General features: G+C 43.8%; 1 protein-coding gene across 4 annotated transcripts in view; it reads right to left on the bottom strand.

Moving 5' to 3' along the window:
- The window catches only part of pleca (plectin a), a gene marked incomplete at its 5' end in the record, with an annotated part of 80,256 nt that extends 64,476 nt beyond the window's left edge, over nt 1-15,780 (bottom strand). For 2 of the 4 annotated variants that reach the window (XM_079175928.1, XM_079175929.1), the window contains one exon: nt 15,607-15,780. In XM_079175928.1, coding sequence (XP_079032054.1) covers nt 15,607-15,697 — 91 coding nt within the window. Of the gene's footprint in view, nt 1-730; nt 855-15,606 lie in introns of those variants that run through there. The other 2 variants (XM_079175931.1, XM_079175933.1) reach the window with 1 other exon arrangement.
- Nucleotides 15,781-16,016: the final 236 nt, after the last annotated feature.

Below are 16,016 nucleotides of genomic sequence, written 5' to 3'. Positions count from 1 at the left end.
AAGAACAGGTAAATAAGAAAGATTGGTGTTTGAGACACATTTCGGTCAGATATCCTCTAACTGACTGTGCGACTGGATCTCTACCTCTGTGACAGAGAAGCAGTGAGACACCTGGGAGTGAGGGAGGTGGGAGGAGCAAACTTTGCTGATGTAAACATCAGAGACATCTCACCGAGACAAGTGGCGGACAGGAACAGAGACAAAGAAGGCTCGTTCCTTCACGACTCCAGATAAACCATCCCACCCCCGGCTGAAGGGCAGGGCAGCACTTGGCCGTGTCAATGCAGTTACCGCGGCGATGCAGCAGCCGCTCTGCTCTGCATCTCCCGGCGCAGACGCATTCAACGTGCCGCATGCAGCAGCAGCAGTAGCAGCAGCAGCAGCAGCAGCAGCCGAGTGACAGCTCGTAAAAACACCGCCTCAGCACAATCATCCCCCTGACCCTGTCTCCATCCCCTCTGGACACAAAGGAACAAAAGCTTTTCATCCCTTTTATCCACAAAAACATGCCGAGCGCAAGAGAGACCAGAGGATTAGGATTCCTCCATCTGACCCAAACAGCCCTGAAGCCTTTCAAACTTTTTGTGCAGCCAGCATCTATGCGATGAGGAAGTCCTCACCAGAGAGGGATTGTGGGAAAACAAGGCGGTCCCGCAAGCATATGACGGTGATGACAGCGGTCGAGAGAAGAAGTGACAATCTGTTTTTTAAAAAAGGGTGAGAGGAGTACCTTTGAGGGAGCTGATCTCATGCTGGATGGACCGGGCAGGATCCATGCTGGCTGCACCCACTGACACCACGCCGGAGGATGCAAACGTCTCTCTGCTAGCTGCAGGCTGTCTGTATCCCACTCTCCCTCTCTCTGCTCTGCTGCAGCAACACAAGTTGGCAGCTTAGTGTTTTTGCTCTCTCCCTCCCTCTCTCTCTCTCTCTCTCTCTCTCTCTCTGCTGCCCGTCTTGCACACAATCCCCGTCAGCAGAAGGAATTTTGAAAAAAAAGAAGAAAAACAGCACGTCTCCCTTCTTTCCCACCTCTCTCCCCTCCCCGGTGTCGTCCCGTCTTATCCTCGTGGTGCCTCGACCAATAACAGCGGCGCTCGGCCGTCACATCACAACGCTGAGCTGAAGCAGCCAATGCAGCAAGTGTGAAACGATGAGTGTTTTGACTGAGGGGTAGGAGGTGATATGAAGAAATACTGCTGAGAGAGAAACCTGCTAAGTAAAGTTATAAATGCTCTGATATAATGTTTCTCTACTAGTCCAGGAGATCAAACAAACCATCTACTTTGAGGTCTGTTTAAATCAAATACCAAATGAAGGTAAAGCTGAGAAATATCAAATCACTGGCTGGTTTATTTCTCCTCCATCAGTGACTCAGCATTATACTCTGGATATTTCATGAATAGTGCTGCAGAGGGGACCTTGGACCTCGGAGGGGTTCAGATGACAGAGCACTTTTTTCAGGAAACTAAACTTTGTAATCCGAACAAAATTAAACATTTCCATAACAGCTGAAATCACTCATTAGAGCTGCAAAATAAATGTCTACAAATGAACTAATTAAATTCAGCTCTGTGAGGTGTGAGTCCGCCAGTTGCTGTTTGTACAATTGAATCTAATCTGTGCTAATGGGATGATAAAGTTTTAAACAATAATCAATAAACCAAGAGCCCTCGAGTTTACATTGTTCGATCCTGTATTGTATTATTTGAGAAGATGACAGTGACTGTGACTCAGCAGTCTCCTCTAGTCTCCAATGACCGGCTGGTGCTCTGATGTGTCGTGTCTGAAGTCAGCAGTGCTGACATGGCTGGTCAGTATGAAAGGACTGACAGAGGGCATGTTACAGAGGACTCTCTTCAACATGTGTGCAGTATGGGACTATTTGGAGCTGCTCGGGGAAAATTTACAAGTCGGCAGCTAGAAGTGAGGAGTTAAACATTTTAAGAAAGATTATGTTGGTATAACATATTGCAAATTCCATTTGTATAGAACATGTTTAGATGTGTTCATTCCTGCACAGTAGATCGTTTATGTTGAAATGAGATTCTGTGACAAGGTTTTTACAGATGTGGAAAAAAAAGCATTTGAGGATTCAGGATCAGTGTCATATTTGACCTGCTCTTCTGATATCAACACCAGAACTGACCATCTTTCTAAAATGATGTTTTTTTTTTATCCAGAATCAAAGCTCTACTTATGGAAACTGACGAGTCAAAACAGGACGACAACAACAGAGGAAAGCTCAACTACAGAAAACACAATCAAGAGTGTTGTCTAACGCTCAGATCATCCGCTTCACAATGTACTGAGTCAGCAAAGACGCTTTGGGAAAAAAAGGCTTTTACTTTGTGAAATAGGAGCCGTATGGTTTGTGCAGCATATGATCTATTTGTGTGTAGGTCCGTGTGCTGCGCTGCTGCTGTTGTCATGCTGCTACTTCAGTCACTAAGTGAGCAGATCAATGACAGCGCTCTACAGGATGGTGATCAGTGCTGTGCATCAGGGCCACATGTCCACACGGCTCCTAGTTTCACAGTCAGTGACACTTCCTGCTAAAGGTTTGTCTTGCTCCCAACTGCTGCTACGGGACACTAACTAAGTGTTCAGTGACCATACTACTTCACCGCAAGATTTAAAAAATGTGTTCTCAGTGCTGATTTTAAAAATATTCTAGCAGAGCTTTGACAGCTGCTTTTTATCATAAAAGAGAAATAGCTGAAATATTTCACGTTGCCTACAAACCACTGGCACTGAATCACAACAGGGTTGAGAAGTGCGCTGAAACAAAACAAGGCTTCCTTTGAGAGGTAAATCATGTGTTTACACTTAAAGATTGGGGACAAATGAGGACATCTGTCTTAAAATCCATCAGGTACAAGTCCTTTGGCCCATATGAAGACAGACACGAGCAGATAAATACATGTTCAAAGAGTAAAGTCAGCTCTCCTTTACTCAACTTCATGCGAGCCACCTGGTTTTATCCTAACAGAGAGCTGCTGAATTCAACAGCCTGCCTCTGACCTCTCACACACACACACACACACACACACACACACACACACACCCTTCATGTTAGGCCAGATGATTGCGTCAAGACTTCAGTTAAAACTGAAGTAGGACACTTGCATCGATGTAAAACACCTGCATAGCTAATGACACTACGTCGCTGATGTATTTTCATGGTTTGCTACGGGCTGAAACGACCCCTTTTACAATCGATAAACAATCAATGAATGCTTGTCGACACGGATCCAGTTTCAACCAGCTACAGAGACAGGGGGGGGGGGGGGGGGGGGGACAAACTCTATTCTATTATCCAAATGCTGCTTTTTATTGCCCAAACAGGACAACAACACAATTAGACAAAGCATGCAGTCTCTTCCTGGTCACAGACTGACATTCTGTTTAATCAAATATTTTACTGTGTCTCACAGAGGACCTCCTGAGACCGGCAGTCTGAACTCGGTACTTTAAAAAAGGATTATGGAGGAGCCCCGACGCCCAGAGGTGCTTTCACACACTGAGTCAGGGCAATGGCGAGCCGAAAGCAGTCGAATGTAAATGGACCTGCATTGTATAGCGAGTTTCTAGCCTTCTGACCTTCGCCCTTCCACACGCATTGGTACACTGATGGCAGGGGGCTACCATGCAAGGGCCCATAAGGACTACACTAATTCATATTCACACCCATTCATACGCCGATGGCACAGCCTTCAGGAGCGATTCGGGGTCAAGTCACAAGGACACACCGACGTCGACTGTAAGAGTCGGGGATCGATCTGCCGATCTTCTGATTGAAAGGCGACCAAGACGAGGTGGACCTCTTCGGGAGTGGTAAACAACCTTGAACGTCTGCAGATGTGACTCTTTTGGCTCAAACAGGAAGGACATGTCTTTAATAAATACTGGGATGCGATGATGGGGTGTGTAACCAGCCTTTCTCACAGCAGACATGCTGACTTGTTATAGCAGAGATGGCGCAACAGTAACTGATAACAGTGCTGATGGATGCGCTCCATTTAGGTGCGGCCGTAAGCCGTGGCAGTGAGCCTTGGAGCTGGCACACCTAAATGGAACGCAGCCATCTTTAATGTTATTAGCTACACCTGTTTGAAAAGACAAAATGTCTGCAGTACGGCTCTATTTCTCTATCAATAATAGCTGGATATGGGGCACAACAGCTGGCCCATCCTTATTAGACACTGCTAGATTGAATTTGTATGCAGATTTTGTTCTTAAAATCGGTTTGAAGCATTACAATTTTTGCTTAATACCACATGATGAATGCCATTAGAAAATGAAGAAAGTCAAGTTTCTTCGCTAAATGTCACGGTGTGTCATGGGAAGCCACCTGAGTCCACACCCCTGGGTGAACGGACGTTTGCTGTATCCGTGCAGCTGTTCAGTACTACGGTGTCAAAACTCAGTCTGAAACACAGCCAAAAGTCTCATGCCCCTCTTAATCAGAGGCGGAGGACCTGATACACCCCACCCCACCCCACCCCACCCCACCTCTCTCTGGGGTGTGGCTCCCCCCCCCCCCCCCGGAGCTCAGCCGTGAGAAGCTGGAGCTGGACCAGGACACTCTGTGGTGAGGGTGTGCACTGAGCCGGCTAAAGGCGACATCAAACTCCATGTGCAGTTGTTGCAACCCGTCTGCACACACGTACACAAGCATACAACCGAGTAGCCAAAAATAATCTGTTTACTACTGCCACTCCATCTAGCTTCCATCACACGTTGAGCAAACAGTTGAGCAATAATACACGATACAAGATACAAGATATACAGAAATAAGAGAAAGGGTGATGATCCTTCGTCGGAAGTGACCCGGTCTTTCAGCATCTACCAGTACATGAAATCTGTGTGGACTATATATATTTTTAGAAAGTAACCACACTTAAGAGCAGAGCAAATGAAATGGTGCTTCTGTCGTTATGCTCGCCCAGTCCCGCCCTTGTGTGCTCTCTTTTCTCTGTCTGATGAAGTGTGGAGAACATTCACGCTCCTCAGTTAACCCGACTCCCGGTCCACGGTCTGCAGTGCAAAAGAAGGTTCCTATATTAAGCTAACCATGGATGTATACAAGAGAACTGGATACAGAAAGAGCGCTGGGCTTCGAGGTCAATTTGACATAGTGGACAAACGGTAAATCAACTTCCTAGTACAAACACTTATTTCATTCATTAGGTCCTTATAGTTACACAATTAATGAATAGCCAAATTCAAAGTTCCTTCCAGAGGCTTAATGAACTGTCATTTATGTGAGCGAGTCGGAGCGGTTGGGAGGCGGAGTTAAAGGAAACTCTAGTGCGCCTGCTCTGTGTGCCACCACTGAGCAACTTTGATATGACTGAACGAGGCCCCGCCTCCGACGCTGTATCCATCCATGGCACTAACTAACCCGACAGCCAATCAGGACCAAACATTTGACATGGATACACATGTTATAATACCTGTTATATTATTCCAAGATTATGACCCCTACAGCTAGCCATGTAGCCTTATAGCATCTTTTGCATGTAACGTATTTGTAGCAGTTCGTAAACTCAGAGTAAACAAAGTTTGTTGACGCTTCTGTAGTTCTGTCACTTAGTGGGAGACACCATCGCTTGATGGAACACAAGAGAGCAACTATAGAGTAACATGGTGTGTGTGTGTGTGTGTGTGTGTGTGTGTGTGTGTGTGTGTGTGTGTGTGTGTGTGTGTGTGTGTTCTTTGAGACACGTTCAGACAGAAGAAAGAAAGAGCTCTTAACAGGGAGACACCAACACGGGAGGAATTCACAGAATGTGCCAAGATGAAGAATGGATTGTGAGGCCCGCTATCCTTCAGATCTACAACCGTGAAAGAGACACATTCAGGCCGTCTTTCTGCCTTTTGTGTAGCACTGACGGAGATCCACTAGAGGCTGTTCTAGGGCCACCTGGAGGAACAATTCACTACCAAAGAACAACGGATCCATTCTGTGTGGAAGCTGCTGCTCCCGTTAACTGTGACCTTACAGATGCGATTGAAGATGAGCAATACAACTATTTTTTTTGACCAGCATGAACTTGTGACATAAACCTGCAGACCGGAGCATTTCCTCAGCTCATGGTGAGCCTTTTAATCCTCTGATTGAGCATTTTGACTACGATTGTATCGCCATAAGTCAATGACATAATTCACACCTACGAGCTCGTTCTCTCTCGGCCTTGAGAATTGGATGGAAAGGTGAGACACAATCAGTGTAAATGCGGTTACTGTTGAATCACTGCTGCAGAGTAAATAACCTTCCCACGTTTTCAGCAGTAGCTGGGCGTGGACTCGTGGAAAAGGCAGCAGTGCTTTGTCAAACTCAGGCACCCTGCTGAAGGAGTACTTGCCAGCCAGCTCACTGCTGACATTCCTGGCATTAGTCTGGCTTACTGCAGCATGCCAGAACCAGGGTGTTAGCACCATTGTTCCACAGCCCAGGACCCTCACACTGTACACGGGTTAGGGTGAAGGATGAACAGTCGACAAATGGTGAGACTCTTCTGAAGGTGGCACTTCGTAAAAGACAGATTGATGTTTTCCTATTGCATGGTTGTACTGAAGTAATTAATCAATACCCAAAATGCACACAGAGTGCTGCAGGGATCACGTGTTTTTGTGGGCTAACCAGGAAGTTAGCATCACATTGATTCCGATGGGAAAGAGCCAATGGGGTTTTTCCACTGGATTTTTGATTATTGTAGAAAATGTACTTTTCTGATACTTACACTTTTTGTTCAGTAAGATAATCTTCACAAATGAACACAGATTTTATGATTTTTGAAGGGTGAATGCAATCGGCAAAAGTAAAAAGCTAACGCTAGGCTACGAACGCGCTACACCAGAGTCACAGGAGCGCCAGTAAACACGAGGAGGCTGTGAAGGGGTACTTACTGTTGTATTTTATGTTAACCTCTTCAGCTTGTGTTAACCATCACATTTATTTTTAGGCATCTTACCAAAAACCCATCGACTTTGAGACGAGGGAACCAGAAGTGCAAAAATGCTGATTCATTGTTGGGTTTTAGGGCTCAATCCAGCGCCACTCTTCATGTGGGGATACAATGCTACAGAGCACAACTCCTTAGTTGGAATGGTACTTCAGTTTATTTTTGCATCCACTCACAATCTTTCATAGCTCCACCACACAGAGCACTCAGGCGGGATGAAATGACAGTTTGTGTCTGACTGTCTCCTGGAAACAGAAGTCTCTCTGCGACCAGACACATTTATCCGCCGGTGACATCATCCCCACAGGCAGAATAGAAAGACATCCTTCATTGTGTCACTGCTGTCGATCAATATCTTACCAGACGCTCGGTGGACTCTGTCTCTCAGAACACTGTGGGAAAGTAAACAGTGACTTCACACTGTAAAATAACCTGAGGTGAGATGTTGAAAACCTCGTTGATTCTTCTTCTTTCTTTTAGCATTAAATGTAACAGATACAGCGACAGTAAAGCTTTTCTGATTCTTGTTACAGTGAATATTTTGCATTCTGGTTAGTTAGGTAATCAACGTCAGCTGTTATTGACTCCCTGGTTTGGGAGGACACTAATCCTCTGCTCCAACACAAATCCCATCTCAGTTACAGCCGCTCTGCCTCGTCCCCTCTGGGCTCCGTTCACTGTACGCTGGTTCATGGTTCAACACTTGAAACTGTTCCACAGAAGAAAGCAAAGAGTAAAGAAACTAATTACTTCCCGATGTCATTAATCATCAAAGGGGTTTCTGACTCCGTGAAAGAATGTGGACTGATCTAACACTGCCAGATATGACCAGTGGAGCCGGTGCTGCAAACTGCTCTTTCTGCAGAACAGTGCTGCTTCAAAACGCACAGCTGTCACGGCATTTTATCTTCTCCGATGTAAAAGCTTCCTACCTTTTTTAGGGGGTTTGGTGGCCATGGTGTAATGTTTAAAATGTCTCTTACCAATCAGAATCCAGTATTCAATGTGGCCTTTGTCTCTTTTCACATTATTTTCATGGTCATTAGCTTCCATTTAGGAGAATTTCACAGTACATAGTTGCTCTTTGCGTATGAATCGGCTCTGAACACAAGTATTCCTCCATCTTTTTGTGTCCATGTGTTGTTTTAGCTTGATCGTCTAGTTGAGGACCAAGAAATAAATATTCAGCAAAATCATGCAAATCAGTACAGAAAAAACCAAAGCAGTTTGAAGTAGCTTTCTGTGGCTCTGGGAACTTGTTTGTTTCTAAACTACAAACCTATTAATCTTAAAAAATGAATGAATTGGTTAATACATATAGTAAAACTAGCAAAACATATGAAAACAAACCCTTGGTTTAAGGGAGGCTAAATGTATTTATTTATTGGTGTATTTGGTAGGAACAGTGCACATTAATAAGACATAAATGTACCAGAGTTAGCCAAAGAGGCTATTTTTCATCTAGTCCCAGAGCAGATGACACAAAGTCAACCTAAAAACAGAATATAAGATTAAATGTGTGGAGATACAACGTTTTCACTCGACGGATAGTCGTGTTCAATTACTCCACATACATAAGCTAACACATCATGTGCTCGACACACAATATGTTTCAGCTGCACATGTGAACAAACAGAGACCGAACAGGTCATCTCACAAACTCATGTGAAGTAGCAGACAGGTGAGAGGATTTCTGGGTAATCTACGCCACACTGAGCCGTCCTGTTGGCACGGAACTGTGGGATCGAGTGAAGGTGCGAACATATGTGGAGATAATATACGAGTGTGTCCTCTGTCAATGGAGGTCATCACACCCAGAGGCCCGAAAAGTACATACAAGTGACCCGGACATTTAGTAACTTTCATGAAAGAATAGCGTGCTTATCTGCCGGTTAAGAAAAGTCCCCCAGACATAAACAAACACACTGAGGTCCAGCTAAATGAATGCTGTTTGTCTTTGTCACTATGACGATCATTCTGACAGACAGAAGAAGACACAGACACACCCTCGGGGATCAAGCTCTCTCTCTGAAATAACACTCTGTTAACGTCTCGGTTCATGCACGCAGACTAAATCTAAATTCCATGACTGAAACTTTCCTCTGGACCAACCACGCACACCGCCTGCTGTCCAACTGCAGCGCAGAGAGACTGACGAACCGATGGATGAAATTGAATACCGCTGCTTAAAAATCCTAAGTCGATGATTTCCACAAATACGTCCAACAGCTACAGTCCGACTCATTTGCCTGATTGGTTTAAAACGGTCATTAAATGTTTCTTGTTGCGCGTGTTGATGCTCATCAGATTACGTCAGCAGATGATTGACAGCTCACAACAAGCCAGCAGCAGACAGGAATTTATTATTTTAATTAAAATAAGGAGTCACTTCACTTTAGGAGCCTCTTTCAGGGTTGAAGACAAACAGTCCATTGAAACAAGAGTTTACACAGTGAACCAAACCGCACAACACATTCAGATTACTGAGGTATCAGAGTTCAGACCATAGACTGTATAAAACATTACGGTACAGCATTTTGGCCGTCACCATCTGGGTTTTTTGGAACCAGTGAACAGAAGTGACCATATTTGGACTGCGTATAGGAGTGACGCTGTGAGACAGACGCCATATACGCCTCTGGTAGTGACCTGTCAATCACCATGTAGCCCCGCCCTACATCATACCCTGCCCTTTGGTCTATTTGACTCTAAATGGACCATCATTCACTAAATGCTGTGTTGAACAATTCACCTCAGGTTATAATGTGTTGATTAAAGAGCTTTAGAGGTGCTGCTTTGTAACTTTAAGAAGCTAACCGTCTCCTGGCTCCAGCGACTGTTATATTTACTGTACAGACATGGATAGAGTGAATGCCACTGTGTTTCTCATATGGCTCTCAGTAAGGAAGCCAATAATTCATATTTTCTTACATTTTGAACTATTTGTTCAATGACAGACTCAGATGCTTTATTTCAACATGGATGACCCTTAACACAAAACACACATGCAGCTAAAAGGGTTAAATGTTGACATAATGTACAGCGATGATGAACTAATGAAAAGTTGTTCACTGACATTCAATATCTGTTTCTATTCACATATTTTGTTGGCATATTCTGAGATATCGCCTTGGAAAAGCTGTGTGGAAACGGTAAGCTTTGATAAACTTCCTCACCTGCGCAAAAAGAAAATAATAATTGTAGTCTTTGATGCTCTGAATGGGATGTGGAAACACCTTTGAACAATAAGTTCTGACATTTCACTCACATGACTGATCAGCTGTTTTTGCGGTCTGTGTCTTTTCAGACACATATGTATATCGTCTTCGTCTTAGGACAGCGAGATGCGTAGACAATATGACTCTGTTTCCTGGCAGAGTACAGCGACGTGTAGCCTATAGCGCCAACTGTAGTTTATGCACTTCAAACCAGTTGCTGGAAACGCACAGATGAGAACATTTACATAAATATTTGTATTCTTTGTCCGATAGCTTTCTAATATATGCATTACTGTTGGAAATATAACATAGCCTCCCGGCCCTGATTTCATTACAGCACACAATATTTCCTCCAAATCCCAAAACCTCCTCCAGCCTCCATGTGTATGTTTTCAAACTAAAATCTAAACTTTTACATCGTAACAAGGTTACTGGCTAAAGTTATGTGTTTTGATTAAGCATCGATGCATACAAGTCGTTTTCTGTGTGCACAACATGCGTGCATAACTTGAGGACTAGCGCTATTTTTGAATTTGAGATCAAGTTGCATGAAACTGATCTGAGTACTGGAAGTGAAGTGTGGAGGGGGCTTCTCTGTGGACGCTCCGGCTCAACAGTGATTCACAAGATAAACTTATCACAGCCCTTTTAGAAGTGAACCCTGCTGGTATTCTCTCTCACTCACACACACACACACACACACACACACACACACACACACACACACACACACACACACACACACACACACACACACACACACACACACACACACACACACACACACACACACACACACACACACACACACACACACACAGGGGTCTGTTGTATCTGCAGGCCTATTTAAGAGTGTTTGAGAAGGGGGAGTGGGACACTGAATACATTTAAAATCCACCTTGCGGGTTGGATTTAATCACACACTGACCTCCACTCTACAGAGCAAACACAAGGATGAGATCAGCAAAGACAAAGACTTTTGTCATCGCCTTGTGAAACATGTCAGTTTAACTGGAAGTTCAAATGAGCAAAGGGAAAAATAAAAAGGGAGAATTATTTTATAGACAAATCTCAAAGATTTTCACTTTAAAGTGTCGCAGTCGATGAACGGGGCAACACAATGTGATTGAGCCTATGGACAACTGATACAAGTATTGCAATATTTAAATGTTTGCAGTATTACGGACTGGATGTCTGTGGCGTTATTCCTGGAAGAAATGTGCTGTAATAAGTTACTGCTAATGCAAACCGAACATTTCCTACTGAAGTACAATGTGTTAGTCAGTGAGCGTGACACTGACCGCTATCGTTCAGCATGTGTATACATCCGGTAACGTTATACGTTCAGCAGCTAGCATAGCATAGAAGTGTTGATGTGCTATACTTTGCTAATGTTAGCTCCACGGGCTTTTACTTAGAAACATAACATTTAAGAAACGTATTTCTCTTTCCAACCTCTCCGGGTAACGAGCACCATGACTAGCTCCAAATCCACTCTAGCAGCCCGAACATGAAGACAATCTGAGTCTACGGAGCAGAGCCGGATAGATTAGCTTGATGCTACGCTATGATTGGCCTTCTGTGTCTTCATGAGTGTCTTTCTGCCTTAAATAATTACCCTCTGTGCCGTTTAGTTTTGGAGAGTTTATATTTATTTCAGTTTATTATAAAAGAGTATTAGCCACCTCAGGGCTTGAAATTAAGCTTTTTCAGCTACTTACCCAAAGGGCAAGTGGCTGAGGTGTTTTACTTGCCCCACAGCCAAAGTTACTTGTCTATAATCGAAAATCAATAGAAAGCACTGACATATTTTTCACTTTTCACCTGGATGAGACATTCCACTTGCACCAAACACAGAGGGTACTTGCCCTGTGCAAGCGAGCAACTGTTGATGTTGAGCCCTGCGCCTAGTTTTCACTTTAGTTTTTAGTTTACAATGATGATCTTAGAACTTTATTCATCTTAAAAACAAAATGTTTGAGGACAAAGTCTGTTACTTTGAAAATAATTTTTAGATATTTGGCAGCAAAACCACCAACTAAACTTGAAAGAATGCATACTTGAGGCTAAGAGGTCACCCGAGTCTGAGGCGAGGTCATGGAGTTTGTGTTGGTAGATCTACTGTATTTAAATCCTTCCATCCTGCAATGTTCCTGCCTCAGTATTTCAGACTTTCTCAGTACTTCAATGGGAGGATGAACAATGCAGCCAAACTGCTTTAATGGCAAAATCTTGTTCTAAAAAGAAGATATCCAACATTTGCAAAATGTGACTTGTATTCCAAAGACATTGATTGCACACAAAATACTTTGATGGTGCAATACTACTAACATTTGTTGAGGGAAAGACTTTTATTATTTAGTTATTGCAGCCTTTTGAAGCAACATCTCACTGAGCTAAATGTCAAAAGTGGTTTTAGTCGGTCTTTCAACCAGAATAACCTGAAGACTGACAGAGTAAACTCCTGGGATATATTTGTTGTGAGTATTTAAAGCAGAGCTGCTTGTTTTACACTAATAGATCTGTTCAGCTACTATTATAAACCAGAGCTCCACTCAACCACGCCATCATTCCCAAGGGAATTTCACCTGTTGCAATAGCTTATGTAAATAGACCTCCCAAGACAAGAATACCAACTTGATTAATGTGAGATAAAGTCATTTCGTTTTGGAAAAAACATTCACATTCAACATCCCAGCGGTAAATACAAGTTGTACATGAGGCATATTACTTCAGGATCCGATACCTCTCACTAAATCAGTGATACAAATAGAGCAGAATGCATCACTGTCAGCAGAGCAAGGTATTTAAATGATCCAGTAGTGGTGTAACAGAGCGTAGTTTATCCGTGACCCAGAACCCCCCTCACGGTTCGGCATATGAACCGCAGACTTATTACACAGTTTAACCATCATAGTGAAATAAAGTTTCATTATCGATCGTTAAGACAGATATTCAGTAGAAATATGCGACTAGCAGATTGCCATTAATGCTTTCTTGGTGCCGATCCCTGATAATGCTACATTGTGAACAATAAATGTGTGTTGAAGAGCTAGTAAAGTTAGCAGCACCGCTAACAGCTAACGTACGGAGGTTACATTATGGTGCGTTCAGGCTCTGTTAAATGAAAATGACAATTTAACGAAGGTAAATTATAACCTTATCATGATGTGTTCAAATGTTATCTTGTAAAAGTTAACATACGATGAAGTGTGATAGCTTTGGAGAGAAACTTGATTAAATCCAGCTGTTTGAAGGAGATTCACCAAAATATTAAATAGATATTAAAGATGAATTATGAGCGGTTTCACTTTCTAACACTAGCTCTAAGCAGCTTATAATACATCATTAAACTACTAATGACAAAATGTATCAACCAAAACACTATCTTTTATTTCCTAATCACATGAGTTGTCTGTTTTTATGCAAATTCAACAAAACAAAACACGTTTCCCTGCTTCTTCTGATATGACATGAACACAGCATTAAGTGGCCTTTACTTGAGTCATTCAGTTCACACACACCGTCATCTACACACATACAGATTCAAGCAGTGGCTTGGGAGAAAGGAGCTGTCATCTCACGACAAACCCCAAAACAATAAACCCACTTTTAGCTCAAAAAACAGATCGGCTTCCCACCACTTTCACTCTCTTTAACCAATACCTCCCTGCTTTCACACACACAGATGAGTCCAGACTTTTCCATTCGCTCTGGATGTACAATCATCTAAAACAAATAGCATCAAGCCAAAAACCAACAACAGGAACGAGTAACAGGAAGTTGGCTCTGTTGGCAGAGGGACTGGAGGTTGTGACGGGGGGGCGTGGAGCAGCAGACTGGTGCCAGAGCTACACAGCAGGAAGTCTGCCCACAGTGACACACACAGTAGGCAACCGCATGGGAAGAAGAGGACTAGACCGTTGGGACTGGATGGACCGCTGCTGTTCCCAGCATAGACTCACACAGACGAGGCCCATTTGCCCTTTTGATTCTGTTGTACGTGGGGTGGAAATTCTGCCCACAGTCATAATTTCTGCTTTTATTTCTCACCTATTTTTAACCAGAGATTTAGCTGAAAATCCATGCTGCCTTGCTGTGATATCGCTACACACAGAGAACCTTAAAGACCTCCACAGTACAAATTACTGCCGGCTCCACAGAAAGAGAGCTGCTCCTTCACTTGTGCCCTACTGTATATATGGATAGCAAGTGGAATAAGAGAGCGCAGCTGTTCCTGTCAGCCTGTGTCCTAGCTCACATCAACTCCAGATGTTGCTGTAATTCACCTGCCTAGAATTGCACATTGAGCTTGAGAGAGACACATATAGGCAAGAGGTAGCTGGTCAAAAACTCAATCTGATGTCTGCCTCAAAATGTCTGTGGCTTTCATTGTAAAAGCAACAGAGTCTGGATTGGAAAGAAATAATGAAGTAAATCACATGAGGCTCTTCTTTGGGTGCTACATGGTCATGAGGGAAGGGTGCTTGAGCATCGGTCAACTTGGACATTGCATGACATCATTGATAGGGGCTGCAGCAGAAGCATTTCAACAGTTTATCTATTCCAGCTTTCCTTTGACAGATTTTACATTCATCTATTTGGTGCATAAGTAAACCAGCTGAGCAGTGTATAAAGAAACTGCTTTGACCTGCTGCTTCCGGCAGCACAGAGGTCACGGTTCCCTCCCAAGTTCTGCATTGGTCAGATTCAGACTCATGAACAAAGTAAGCAAATGATCTGCAGGGAGCGTCTTGAGGTTGGTCGGGCTTCCTGAAATGATGAACTCTATTCGAGTCATGGCGGTGTGTTTACCCAGACATAGTCAGGTGAACGTCCTTCTGTCTCGTTGGCCGGTAGCTCCCATCACTCATGTTGTTCTGTTGGACCCGTGCCAGGCAACCAAGGGCCAAATGTCTCCCCTCTCTGTGCTCGGTCCACAGTGATTCCCCAGCATGCAAAGGAGGCTGCCAGCTCAGAGAGGAGGACACAGGCTTGTGTTTTATTGGCGCGTGATTGCTGAACCTGAAGGCCACAGCACAGCCTCCTGCATCTCAGAGAGACATCTTTCCTTTGAGCTCTCAAAAATCACCACAGAGGAAACCACTGTAGTGACACTGTATCACTTCCACCAGTTTGAAACTATTATAATAATAAAGATTTGATACCGAACTTTGTCCAGCAGCTCTTTGCAAAGAGTGTCAGACAATATTCAATGTCTACAATAGAAATGTCATACTTCCTGTTTCTACGTCCCACATTAAGTTTTCTTAAACTAAATCAATAAAAAAAAAAACTAATGCCGGTAGTCAGTCAACATCTATACTCACACCAAACCTCTCATTCACACATACTGTCATTTGAGTTATGTACAGTGAACACCACTGAAGAAGAGAAGAAGGGGGGGGTGCTGTTACCTTTATACTTTTCCCTGACGTTCTCATAGGCCTGCACATAGTCCTGCTCCTCTGACAGCCGCTGACCTGGCTCAAACATGGGCATGGACATGGCTGATGCTGAGTCTGGAGTTAGGGCACCTCTCTTCAAACTGTCCACCCTCTCTGTCCTCCTGCAGTGCTGCTGAAAGCCCTCCCAGCTGTTTGTCCACCTATCTGTCTGTCCCCACCCTCTTCCTTACCCACACACAGTCACAGTTTTCCCTCTGAAGCGGTAGGTTTCATTCCAGACCACCACCACTCCCCTCCTCAGCTTGAGAAATACCCACACACACGCACACATACTTATCAGACCCTCCTCTTAAAGGCACAGACGCGGACGCTCGCCACAAAGATAGAGATACCAGTCTGAAGCAGACCAGCAGATCACA

This window comes from Pholis gunnellus (genome assembly GCF_910591455.1).
Source record: "Pholis gunnellus genome assembly, chromosome: 16".
Taxonomy (NCBI): Eukaryota; Metazoa; Chordata; class Actinopteri; order Perciformes; family Pholidae; genus Pholis; species Pholis gunnellus.
Note: the sequence above shows the minus strand (reverse complement) of the source record. Positions and strands in the feature narration are given on the sequence as shown.